The 11,854-nt window shown below is 42.5% G+C and overlaps 1 protein-coding gene across 2 annotated transcripts; it reads left to right on the forward strand.

The window, feature by feature from the left end:
* The first annotated feature begins 9,129 nt into the window (after window positions 1-9,129).
* Window positions 9,130-11,632, forward strand: LOC140302866 (nuclear factor 7, ovary-like). Of its 2 annotated transcripts, XR_011915160.1 has the most exons (3): window positions 9,130-9,380; window positions 9,479-11,110; window positions 11,551-11,632. XR_011915160.1 is itself a non-coding variant. In XM_072381384.1 (2 exons), exon 2 carries the CDS (start codon window positions 9,496-9,498, stop codon window positions 10,879-10,881), a length of 1,386 nt encoding a protein of 461 aa, XP_072237485.1. In that variant the 5' UTR covers window positions 9,130-9,380; window positions 9,479-9,495; the 3' UTR covers window positions 10,882-11,389. The 2 variants fall into 2 exon arrangements, 1 of the variants encoding a protein (XP_072237485.1); XM_072381384.1 differs by lacking the exon at window positions 11,551-11,632 and having other exon boundaries at window positions 9,479-11,389.
* Window positions 11,633-11,854: the final 222 nt, after the last annotated feature.

Here is an 11,854-nt window from a genome sequence, read left to right on the forward strand (position 1 = left end):
TCCGTTAATTAAAAAAATTAAATGTTGCTATTATTCTGAAATTCTGCTTGTTTCGCATCACATTTTAATTAGAAATGTGTTTTTATTTCCTGTTTTCGTTGTTTCTGCTGAGTCAGAGGAAACGGAGGCGACCCCCCCCCGGTGATAAAGCCTGGAAAGCAGGTCTTTACAGTTACATCATAGCCTTTTATCTCCATTAAATCCAATAAACTGAGGTTATTCTACAGCACAATGATTCACGGGCAGCTTTCGTCCAACAGATCTGATGAAATTTAACTGTTTCTATCAATCGAAGGTGGAACAGCTCAGAAATAAATGGGTCAGATTGAAACAAATCGCCCAAAACTGTGCTTCAGTTTGAACATCTTTGCTCTGGATGAATCATCAGGATGGGAGACAGAGACCAGGAGGAACCAGGATTATAATCTCACCACAGAGTGATGCCCAACATGGACACTTTGGACACTTTGGACGCACTAAAGCACTAAAGCCTGGCAGAAAGACTCCAAAGGAGACGCCTGTCTGCAGCCAGAACCTGAAGCAAGCGTAAGATGCTGCCGCTGCACGCCTGACCGAAACAAGAAGAAGAAGAAGCAGCTGCTGCGAGGTGAAAGCCTGCCTGCCGTGTTGTAAAGGTCAGCAGGAAGTGTTCAAAGCTGACCGACAGCTTATCGTTTCACCATAATAAACACGTTATTCAACCTTTACGCTGCTTTTCCTCTGCTGGCACAAAGCTCTGGTGTTCAGAAATATGACCTAATAAATGGTGAATATTAGTAATGTCTTTATTGCTTGTACTGATAACGCTGAATTTTACACGAATCATTGTGTCTGTATTGATTCAAAGCTTTGCTCGTCCAACCAGAATATGATGGCTACTCAAGCGTTAAATACAGCAACTCTTTAAAGCCTTTAAGCACTTTAATCTGCTTTCTTTACACAGAGAACAGAAATATGTTCTCCTGAACTGCCCAAAGATAAAAAATACACGTAAAAACAGTTTTTAAACACATTTCTTACACATTAATTCTTCTTCTTCCTTTCTGTAAGTTACAGTCAAATATTCGGACATTTTCACCTTTACAGTTTATTTAGAGCCAATCTTTCCTACTTTATGTTTAAAACCTGAATCAGCCCCAGCAGCAGCTCTTTCAATGCATCCCAACATAAAAACAAACGCACATCCCATTAAAGCCCGTCTGTTAGGAACATTGTTATTGGCACATTTTCCCACTGTGCAATATCAAGCCAAACAGCTCCTATTCTCTGTGAAAGCCTTTAAATCTTCCAGCAGAACCACAGCTTCAGCCAACCCCACCTCGGCCCGAGACTCCTCTTTTTGTTGTTGCTATTAACATGAATATCGACAGATTCTCCCAGCGAGGTGCAGCCAGCTCGCCGCTGGCTCCGGCCCCCTCATCCATTCTCCTCTCCTGCTGCTGCACACATCATCTGTTTCGAGCTCCTGGGCGATACATCACTGTGGCGGGGCAGAGAAAAGCTCTTTAAGTTGCATAAACACAATGTCGCCCGGGCACCCACCGGCTGCCAGTGATGGATGGGGGAAGCAGGGAGGAAGAAGAGTGGGATCCTTCCAGGAGCTGATGACTGAGCTGCACCCACCAACCGGCCGTCATCACATGAAGCAGGGAGGGTCACAGGCTCTGAAAGCTGGACCCGAATCAGGCCCAGAACCAACGCTTATTCAAGAACTAGACTTCTTGCTTAACTTCTTGTTGGAAAAATTATAGTTATACTATGAGAAAAGCTGCAAGAATAAGAGTTCTGTGATGGGGGGAGGTTTTTTCTCTTCTCATAATACTGTATCAAGCAAAAGTGTTTTGACTGCATGTAGTCGTCTTTCCCATAATATTAAATGGCGAGAAATGCGCCTTTTCCCATAACATTGAACGTCTCTTCCCATCATATTAAATGGCGAGAAGCGCCTTCTCCTATAACATTGAACGTCTCTTCCCATAATATTAAATGGCGAGAAATAAGCCTTTTCCCATAACATTGAACCTATCTTCCCATAATATTAAATGACGAGAAATGTGCCTTTTCCCATAACATTGAACGTCTCTTCCCATAATATTAAATGACCAGAAAGGTGCCTTTTCCCATAACATTGAACGTCTCTTCGCATAATAAAGTGGCGAGAAATGCGCCTTTTCCCATAACATTGAAAGTCTCTTCCCATAACATTAAATGGCGAGAAATGTGCCTTTTCCCATAACATTGAACGTCTCTTCCCATAATATTAAATGACCAGAAATGTGCCTTTTCCCATAACATTGAACGTCTCTTCGCATAATAAAGTGGCGAAAAAATGCGCCTTTTCCCATAACATTGAAAGTCTCTTCCCATAATATTAAATGACGAGAAATGTGCCTTTTCCCATAACATTGAACGTCTCTTCCCATAATATTAAATGGTGAGAAATGCGCCTTTTCCCATAACATTGAACGTCTCTTCCCATAATATTAAATGGCGAGAAATGCGCCTTTTCCCATAACATTGAACGTCTCTTCCCATAATATTAAATGACAAGAAATGTGCCTTTTCCCATAACATTGAACGTCTCTTCCCATAATATTAAATGGCGAGAAATGCGCCTTTTCCCATAACATTGAACGTCTCTTCCCATAATATTAAATGGTGAGAAATGCGCCTTTTCCCATAACTTTGAACGTCTCTTCCCATAATATTAAATGGCGAGAAGCGCCTTTTCCCATAACATCGAACGTCTCTTCCCATAATATTAAATGGCGAGAAGCGCCTTTTCCCATAACATTGAACGTCTCTTCGCATAATATTAAATGGCGAGAAGCGCCTTTTCCCATAACATTGAACGTCTCTTCGCATAATATAAAGTGGCGAGAAATGCGCCTTTTCCCATAACATTGAACGTCTCTTCCCATAATATTAAATGACGAGAAATGTGCCTTTTCCCATAACATTGAACGTCTCTTCCCATAATATTAAATGACAAGAAATGTGCCTTTTCCCATAACATTGAACGTCTCTTCCCATAATATTAAATGGTGAGAAATGCGCCTTTTCCCATAACATTGAACGTCTCTTCCCATAATATTAAATGGTGAGAAATGCGCCTTTTCCCATAACTTTGAACGTCTCTTCCCATAATATTAAATGGCGAGAAGCGCCTTTTCCCATAACATCGAACGTCTCTTCCCATAATATTAAATGGCGAGAAATGCGCCTTTTCCCATAACATTGAACGTCTCTTCCCATAATATTAAATGGCGAGAAGCGCCTTTTCCCATAACATTGAACGTCTCTTCGCATAATATAAAGTGGCGAGAAATGCGCCTTTTCCCATAACATTGAACGTCTCTTCCCATAATATTAAATGACGAGAAATGTGCCTTTTCCCATAACATTGAACGTCTCTTCCCATAATATTAAATGACAAGAAATGTGCCTTTTCCCATAACATTGAACGTCTCTTCCCATAATATTAAATGGCGAGAAATGCGCCTTTTCCCATAACATTGAACGTCTCTTCCCATAATATTAAATGGTGAGAAATGCGCCTTTTCCCATAACTTTGAACGTCTCTTCCCATAATATTAAATGGCGAGAAGCGCCTTTTCCCATAACATCGAACGTCTCTTCCCATAATATTAAATGGCGAGAAATGCGCCTTTTCCCATAACATTGAACGTCTCTTCCCATAATATTAAATGGCGAGAAGCGCCTTTTCCCATAACATTGAACGTCTCTTCGCATAATATAAAGTGGCGAGAAATGCGCCTTTTCCCATAACAATGAACGTCTCTTCCCATAATATTAAATGACGAGAAATGTGCCTTTTCCCATAACATTGAACGTCTCTTCCCATAATATTAAATGACAAGAAATGTGCCTTTTCCCATAACATTGAACGTCTCTTCCCATAATATTAAATGGCGAGAAATGCGCCTTTTCCCATAACATTGAACGTCTCTTCCCATAATATTAAATGGTGAGAAATGCGCCTTTTCCCATAACTTTGAACGTCTCTTCCCATAATATTAAATGGCGAGAAGCGCCTTTTCCCATAACATTGAACGTCTCTTCCCATAATATTAAATGGCGAGAAGCGCCTTTTCCCATAACATTGAACGTCTCTTCGCATAATATAAAGTGGCGAGAAATGCGCCTTTTCCCATAACATTGAACGTCTCTTCCCATAATATTAAATGACGAGAAATGTGCCTTTTCCCATAACATTGAACGTCTCTTCCCATAATATTAAATGACAAGAAATGTGCCTTTTCCCATAACATTGAACGTCTCTTCCCATAATATTAAATGGCGAGAAATGCGCCTTTTCCCATAACATTGAACGTCTCTTCCCATAATATTAAATGGTGAGAAATGCGCCTTTTCCCATAACTTTGAACGTCTCTTCCCATAATATTAAATGGCGAGAAGCGCCTTTTCCCATAACATCGAACGTCTCTTCCCATAATATTAAATGGCGAGAAATGCGCCTTTTCCCATAACATTGAACGTCTCTTCCCATAATATTAAATGGCGAGAAGCGCCTTTTCCCATAACATTGAACGTCTCTTCGCATAATATAAAGTGGCGAGAAATGCGCCTTTTCCCATAACATTGAACGTCTCTTCCCATAATATTAAATGACGAGAAATGTGCCTTTTCCCATAACATTGAACGTCTCTTCCCATAATATTAAATGACAAGAAATGTGCCTTTTCCCATAACATTGAACGTCTCTTCCCATAATATTAAATGGCGAGAAATGCGCCTTTTCCCATAACATTGAACGTCTCTTCCCATAATATTAAATGGTGAGAAATGCGCCTTTTCCCATAACTTTGAACGTCTCTTCCCATAATATTAAATGGCGAGAAGCGCCTTTTCCCATAACATTGAACGTCTCTTCGCATAATATAAAGTGGCGAGAAATGCGCCTTTTCCCATAACATTGAACGTCTCTTCCCATAATATTAAATGACTAGAAATGTGCCTTTTCCCATAACATTGAACGTCTCTTCCCATAATATTAAATGACAAGAAATGTGCCTTTTCCCATAACATTGAACGTCTCTTCCCATAATATTAAATGGCGAGAAATGCGCCTTTTCCCATAACATTGAACGTCTCTTCCCATAATATTAAATGGTGAGAAATGCGCCTTTTCCCATAACTTTGAACGTCTCTTCCCATAATATTAAATGGCGAGAAATAAGCCTTTTCCCACAACATTGAACCTATCATCCCATAATATTAAATGGCGAGAAATGCGTCTCTTCCCATAACATTGAACGTCTCTTCCCATAATATTAAATGGCGAGAAGCGCCTTTTCCCATAACATTGAACGTCTCTTCCCATAATATTAAATGGCGAGAAGCGCCTTCTCCTATAACATTGAACGTCTCTTCCCATAATATTAAATGGCGAGACATGCGCCTTTTCCCATAACATTGAACGTCTCTTCCCATAATATTAAATGGCGAGAAATGCGTCTCTTCCCATAAAATTAAATGGCGAGAAATGCGCCTTTTCCCATAACTTTGAACGTCTCTTGCCATAATATTGACTGGTGAGAAATGCACCTTTTCTCATAACTTTGAACGTCTCTTCCCATAATATTAAATGGCAAGAAATGCGCCTTTTCCCATAACATTGAACGTCTCTTCCCATAATATTAAATGGCGAGAAATGCGCCTTTTCCCATAACATTGAACTTCTCTTCCCATAATATTAAATGGCGAGAAATGCGCCTTTTCCCATAACTTTGAACGTCTCTTCCCATAATATTAAATGGCGAGAAATGCGTCTCTTCCCATAAAATTAAATGGCGAGAAATGCGCCTTTTCCCATAACATTGAACGTCTCTTCCCATAATATTAAATGGCGAGAAATGCGCCTTTTCCCATAACATTGAACGTCTCTTCCCATAATATTAAATGGCGAGAAATGCGCCTTTTCCCATAACTTTGAACGTCTCTTGCCATAATATTGACTGGTGAGAAATGCGCCTTTTCTCATAACTTTGAACGTCTCTTCCCATAATATTAAATGACGAGAAATGCGCCTTTTTCATAACATTGAACGTCTCTTCCCATAATATTAAATGACGAGAAATGCGCCTTTTTCATAACATTGAACGTCTCTTCCCATAATATTAAGTGGCGAGAAATACGCCTTTTCCCATAACATTGAACGTCTCTTCCCATAATATTAAATGGCATATAAAGCTCTTAATGACCGAGCTCCATCACATCTTAAAGATCTCACAGTTGGATATTTCCCCAACAGAGCACTTTGCTCTCAGGCTGCAGGTTTCCTTGTGGTTCCCAGAGTTTCTAAAAGCAGAATGGGAGGCAGAGCCTTCAGTTATCAGGCCCCTAAAAGCAGAATGGGAGGCAGAGCCTTCAGTTATCAGGCCCCTAAAAGCAGAATGGGAGGCAGAGCCTTCAGTTATCAGGCCCCTAAAAGCAGAATGGGAGGCAGAGCCTTCAGTTATCAGGCCCCTAAAAGCAGAATGGGAGGCAGAGCCTTCAGTTATCAGGCCCCTAAAAGCAGGATGGGAGGCAGAGCCTTCAGTTATCAGGCCCCTAAAAGCAGAATGGGAGGCAGAGCCTTCAGTTATCAGGCCCCTAAAAGCAGAATGGGAGGCAGAGCCTTCAGTTATCAGGCCCCTAAAAGCAGAATGGGAGGCAGAGCCTTCAGTTATCAGGCCCCTAAAAGCAGAATGGGAGGCAGAGCCTTCAGTTATCAGGCCCCTAAAAGCAGGATGGGAGGCAGAGCCTTCAGTTATCAGGCCCCTAAAAGCAGAATGGGAGGCAGAGCCTTCAGTTATCAGGCCCCTAAAAGCAGAATGGGAGGCAGAGCCTTCAGTTATCAGGCCCCTAAAAGCAGGATGGGAGGCAGAGCCTTCAGTTATCAGGCCCCTAAAAGCAGAATGGGAGGCAGAGCCTTCAGTTATCAGGCCCCTAAAAGCAGAATGGGAGGCAGAGCCTTCAGTTATCAGGCCCCTAAAAGCAGAATGGGAGGCAGAGCCTTCAGTTATCAGGCCCCTCTCTGTGGAACCAGCTGCCAGTTTGGCTTCAGGAAGCAGGCACCCTCTCTACCTTTAAGATCAGGCTGAAACTTTCCTTTCTGATAAAGCTTATAGTTAGGGATGGCTCAGGTGAGCCTGAAACATCCCATAGTTCTGCTGCTATAGGCCCAGACTGCAGGTTTCCTTGTGGTTCCCAGAGTTTCTAAAAGCAGAATGGGAGGCAGAGCCTTCAGTTATCAGGCCCCTCTCTGTGGAACCAGCTGCCAGTTCCACAGTTCTCACCTCCTTCACCTTCATTTAATTCTATAGTCTCAACCTAACCATGGGAAATAATGCAGTAATTTAGCATTTATTTAATATTTATTTTGATAAACATTTGACTTAAACTGAGCTGAATGGTCTCAGGCCTCAGATCTTCTCTCATCTGGACAACAATCAGTCTGAATCAGCAGAAGAGTTCAGGTTCAGGGGGTTTAACCCATCCAGCCACACATGTGCCACCATTCAGACGCCAGGCAGCACCTCATCCTTCTCTCCTCTTTCATTTCTTGCTGATTCAACAGTCCAATAGTTCAGCAGTTACCATGACAACACCAACCAGAGTAACACGTGAAAACTTAGCTCTCAGACACATCAACAGCAGATAGGAGCGGTGCTGCTTGTCAGGTACCAGAGGGACTCAGGACGCACACGCAGGGTCGTGCGGTTTCAAGAGGGTTTTTATTATAAATAACCAAACACAGCAGATCACGGCACTGCAGGGCGATCTCCCGGCAGCGCAAAAGAAACTGGCTATAAAACGCCTAAGCGCTGGAGAAGGAGCGCAGCTGTGAAAGTTAACAAACGTAAAATCTCTCCAAACTGGGAGGTAAACAGAAATGCTTAAACTTAACAAAACAAAGACTCGCTCTCGAAATGAGGCGGAATAAAACAAAGGCGCACTCTTAATAAAACAGGCTCTATGAAACTTTAACTTTAATTAAAAGCTCTCCTTTAACGGAGGAGACTATGAAGAGTAACAACAGAAAATCACTCCTAGAAAATGGAGGAAAAACAAAGCTATGAAGCTTACCGTAACAATAAATAAACTAAGGCTATGGAACAAGATTAAATTACAAAACAAGTCAGCACTGCAGGAGAGTCGCTCGCTGCAGGCTCGAGGAGTCATGGAAGAAGACAAGACAAGAGGCTGGTAATGAAGCTCTAAATGAGACAACATACTGGCACAAGACAAGGGAAACAGACTATTTAAACACCTGAGGGACCAAGGGGAACGGGTGGAAACACTTTGGGAATCAGGGAAGATAATGAGACACATGACACGGGAGGAAGGGAAAGATACCTGAAACCAGAGGAGAAGGTCAGTGATTTTTCAAAATAAAACAGGAAGTGACGAGACATGGAACGGAAAATAAACCGTGACAGTTTTGGCAGCTCTGTTCAGAATAAACACACGGTGAAAGAATTTCATTAGAATTTACGTATTTGTTTTAATGTTTCAAAAAGAAACTCAACAGGATGTGAACAGATTCGTGCTCAGCATCCACCAGTTTGGGTGATGTTCACATGTCTTAAGTTACTTCTGTCTAACACGTGAATCGTGGTTCCTGATGGAAAGCTCTGAGATGAAAACCAGCAAACAGTTTGATCTGAAACCAGCTTCGTTACAGACAGGATTTTAAAACCTAACGCTTTGGTTAATAATTAAAAACAGGCTCTGAAAAACCGAGTGAATCAGTTTCCACAGAAGATTCACATCTTCTGAAACAGAAACCTTCTTACTTTATGGAAAGATTTTACATTGAGACTCTGTGATCGTTCAGCATCAGCGCAGGTGTGAGCAAACCTCTATGTGTGGATCCAAGACACCTCTGTGAAATAAAGAAGGAACCTTTTAGATCCTGGTCCCTGTAGAGGGAACTCACCAAAGGTTCCTGGATGGAGGACGACACACTGGAGGAAGAAGGGAAAGCTGCTGAGTTCAGCTGCTGATTTTTGTTTTTAACAGTTTGAATGTGAGCTGCATCACAACTAAATGTTTCACAACCTTCATAAAGTTTGTTCTGAACTGTGCAGATAAAGTCATGAATGTCATCCTGCTGGCATCCATGGAATGAAACACACCTTAGTTACAGGTGAGGCAGCAGGTCTAACAGGTTTAAGCTCCACCTGACTCACCTGAGACGAAGCAGGAAACAGTCAGAGATTCTTCTTCACTACAGAGAGACACACAGACAATCAGATTCAGCTTCAGACCAAACTCACAGCTTCCTCTGAGTGAGTCCAGCTGCAGGAGAGAGAAGTGGAAACTTCAAGCTGCTCACACTCCACACACTGAAGGTGAGTTTGACCAAAAACACCACAAACACTCAGTTTGAGGAAGTCAGTAGAGCTGGGAGGGGAGCCATGGCTGACTGTGTTCTGTCTGCTGTTTTCAGCTTCACTCAGAGACTAAATGGCTTCCAGATCAGAGGAAGATTTCTGCTGTTCGGTCTGTCATGACATCTACAGAGATCCAGTTATTCTGTCCTGTAGCCACAGCTTCTGTGGAGACTGTCTGAGGAGCTGGTGGAGAGAGAAACCAACACAACCGTGTCCAGTTTGTAAGAGAAGATCTTCAAAGGAAGGACCACCGATAAACCTGGTGTTGAAGAATCTGTGTGAGTCCTTCGTACAGGACAGAGATCAGAGAGCTTCAGAGGCTCTCTGCAGTCTGCACTCTGAGAAACTCAAACTCTTCTGTCTGGACCATCAGCAGCCAGTTTGTCTCATCTGCAGAGATTCAGAGAAACACACCAACCACAGAATCAGACCCATCGATGAAGCTGCACGACAACACAAGAAGGAGCTCCAGAAATCTCTGGAACCCTTAAAGGAGAAACTGGAGCTCAAGAAGGAAGTTACAGAGAAGTTTGATCAAACAGCAGAACACATTAAGGTCCAGGCCCGACACACAGAGACGCAGATTAAGGAGCAGTTTAAGAAGCTTCGCCGGTTTTTAGCAGAGGAAGAGGAGGCCAGGCTGGCTGCACTGAGGGAGGAAGAGGAGCAGAAGAGTGGGATGATGAAGGAGAAGATGGAGGCTCTGAGCAGAGAGATGGCAGCTCTTTCAGACACAGTCAGAGCCACAGAGGAGGAGCTGAGAGCTGAAGACGTCTCATTCCTGAACCACTGCAAGGCTGCAGCGGAAAGAGTCCAGCGCTGCCCCCTGCTGGATGATCCACAGCTGCACTCAGGAGCTCTGATAGACCAGGCCAAACATCTGGGCAACCTGGCCTTCAACATCTGGAACAAGATGAAGGACATGGTCTGCTACACTCCTCTCATTCTGGACCCAAACACTGCTGGTTCAGAGCTCATCCTGTCAGAGGATCTGACCGCTGTGAGAGGAGGAGAGGAACAGGACCTTCCTGATAATCCAGAGAGGTTTGATTATAACGGCGCTGTCCTGAGTTCTGAGGGCTTTAACTCAGGGACTCACAGCTGGGATGTTGAGGTTGGAGACAGTAAATACTGGATACTTGGTCTGTTAGCAGAGTCTGCCGACAGGAAGGGAATCATATGGTCTGGATTGTGGATGATTGGGCTCAATGAAGGTAAATACAAAGCTTTGTCACCACCAGCTGAACCAACTGTTCTGTCAGTACCAGCAAAGCCTCGGAGGATCAGAGTGAATCTGGACTGGAACAAAGGAAAGCTGAAGTTTTCTGATCTTGATACAAACAGACACATACACACCTTCACACACACTTTCACTGAGAAGATGTTTCCAGTTATAGCCACTGATAATAAAGTGAAGATGTTACCGCTGAAGGTCTCAGTGACAAGGAAATGGATCTGATGTGTTCAGCATGAAGAACACAGTTCACATGAGACTTTATTGATCTGTTTGAAACTCAATGTTTTCATCTTCAAACAGGAACATTTTAGATGTATTGATCTGATCTGTCAGCAGAGCTGCTGTTTGACTTTAAACTCTGTGTTCAGTTCAGTTTGATCAGCTTCATATAATCTGGTTAATAATCTGATCTGATGAAACATCAATAATCTGTATTTTCACTGTGTTCCAGGTAAATTGACATGTTTTTCTGCCTTTATAATGAGGGATGCTCTGATCGCTCAGCTGGTCATCATCAGATCAGACTGATCAGAGAAATGGGATTATTCTAAATTAGATAGAATTAGACTCGTAGCTGAAGTACTTTTATGTGGTTCTCAGACACTTTTCTTTGAGTTCAGCCTCCACCTTCATTTCTTTCCACATCTGCTTTGCAGCTGCATCAGAAATCCAGCTGTTCTGTAGCAGATGAGCGAATGGCTGGTTTTCTTTAGCAAGCTGACAGCCACCTCCAGCTTAGGGCTGAGCGATTTTATCAATATCGCGATATATATCGATATTTTGTCTCCCGATAAAGTATCGATTATTTAGTCGCGAGTATCGATTTATTTATTCTTTTAAGCAAACTTTATTGAAAAGTTAAAATTAGTGAAAACACAGAACATTAAACAGGTAAATTGACATGTTTTTATGACTCATCACAGACAGGAAGTAATGCTCCACTCAGTAAGGTTAATTTGAGTTAAGTTAATGTTACCTAACCCTAAATCCTTTGTTCACCCGGCACCTTAAACATAAACACACTCTAGTCTTTGAAGTTACCCAGGACTGGACCAACCAGCAGGGATTTGAACACGCCACTCTGTGGCCGTTTCCAAGACAAAGAGCCCAACATCTTCAGCCAACACGTGGTCTGAGGCGCCATGTTGTGACTCGCCGATCACATGATGACGTTTCTTTGGTTACTCTTCCTTCT

The sequence above is a fragment of the Leuresthes tenuis genome, unplaced genomic scaffold (genome assembly GCF_036924035.1).
Source record: "Leuresthes tenuis unplaced genomic scaffold, fLeuTen1.0.hap1 SCAF_3, whole genome shotgun sequence".
Lineage (NCBI taxonomy): Eukaryota > Metazoa > Chordata > Actinopteri > Atheriniformes > Atherinopsidae > Leuresthes > Leuresthes tenuis.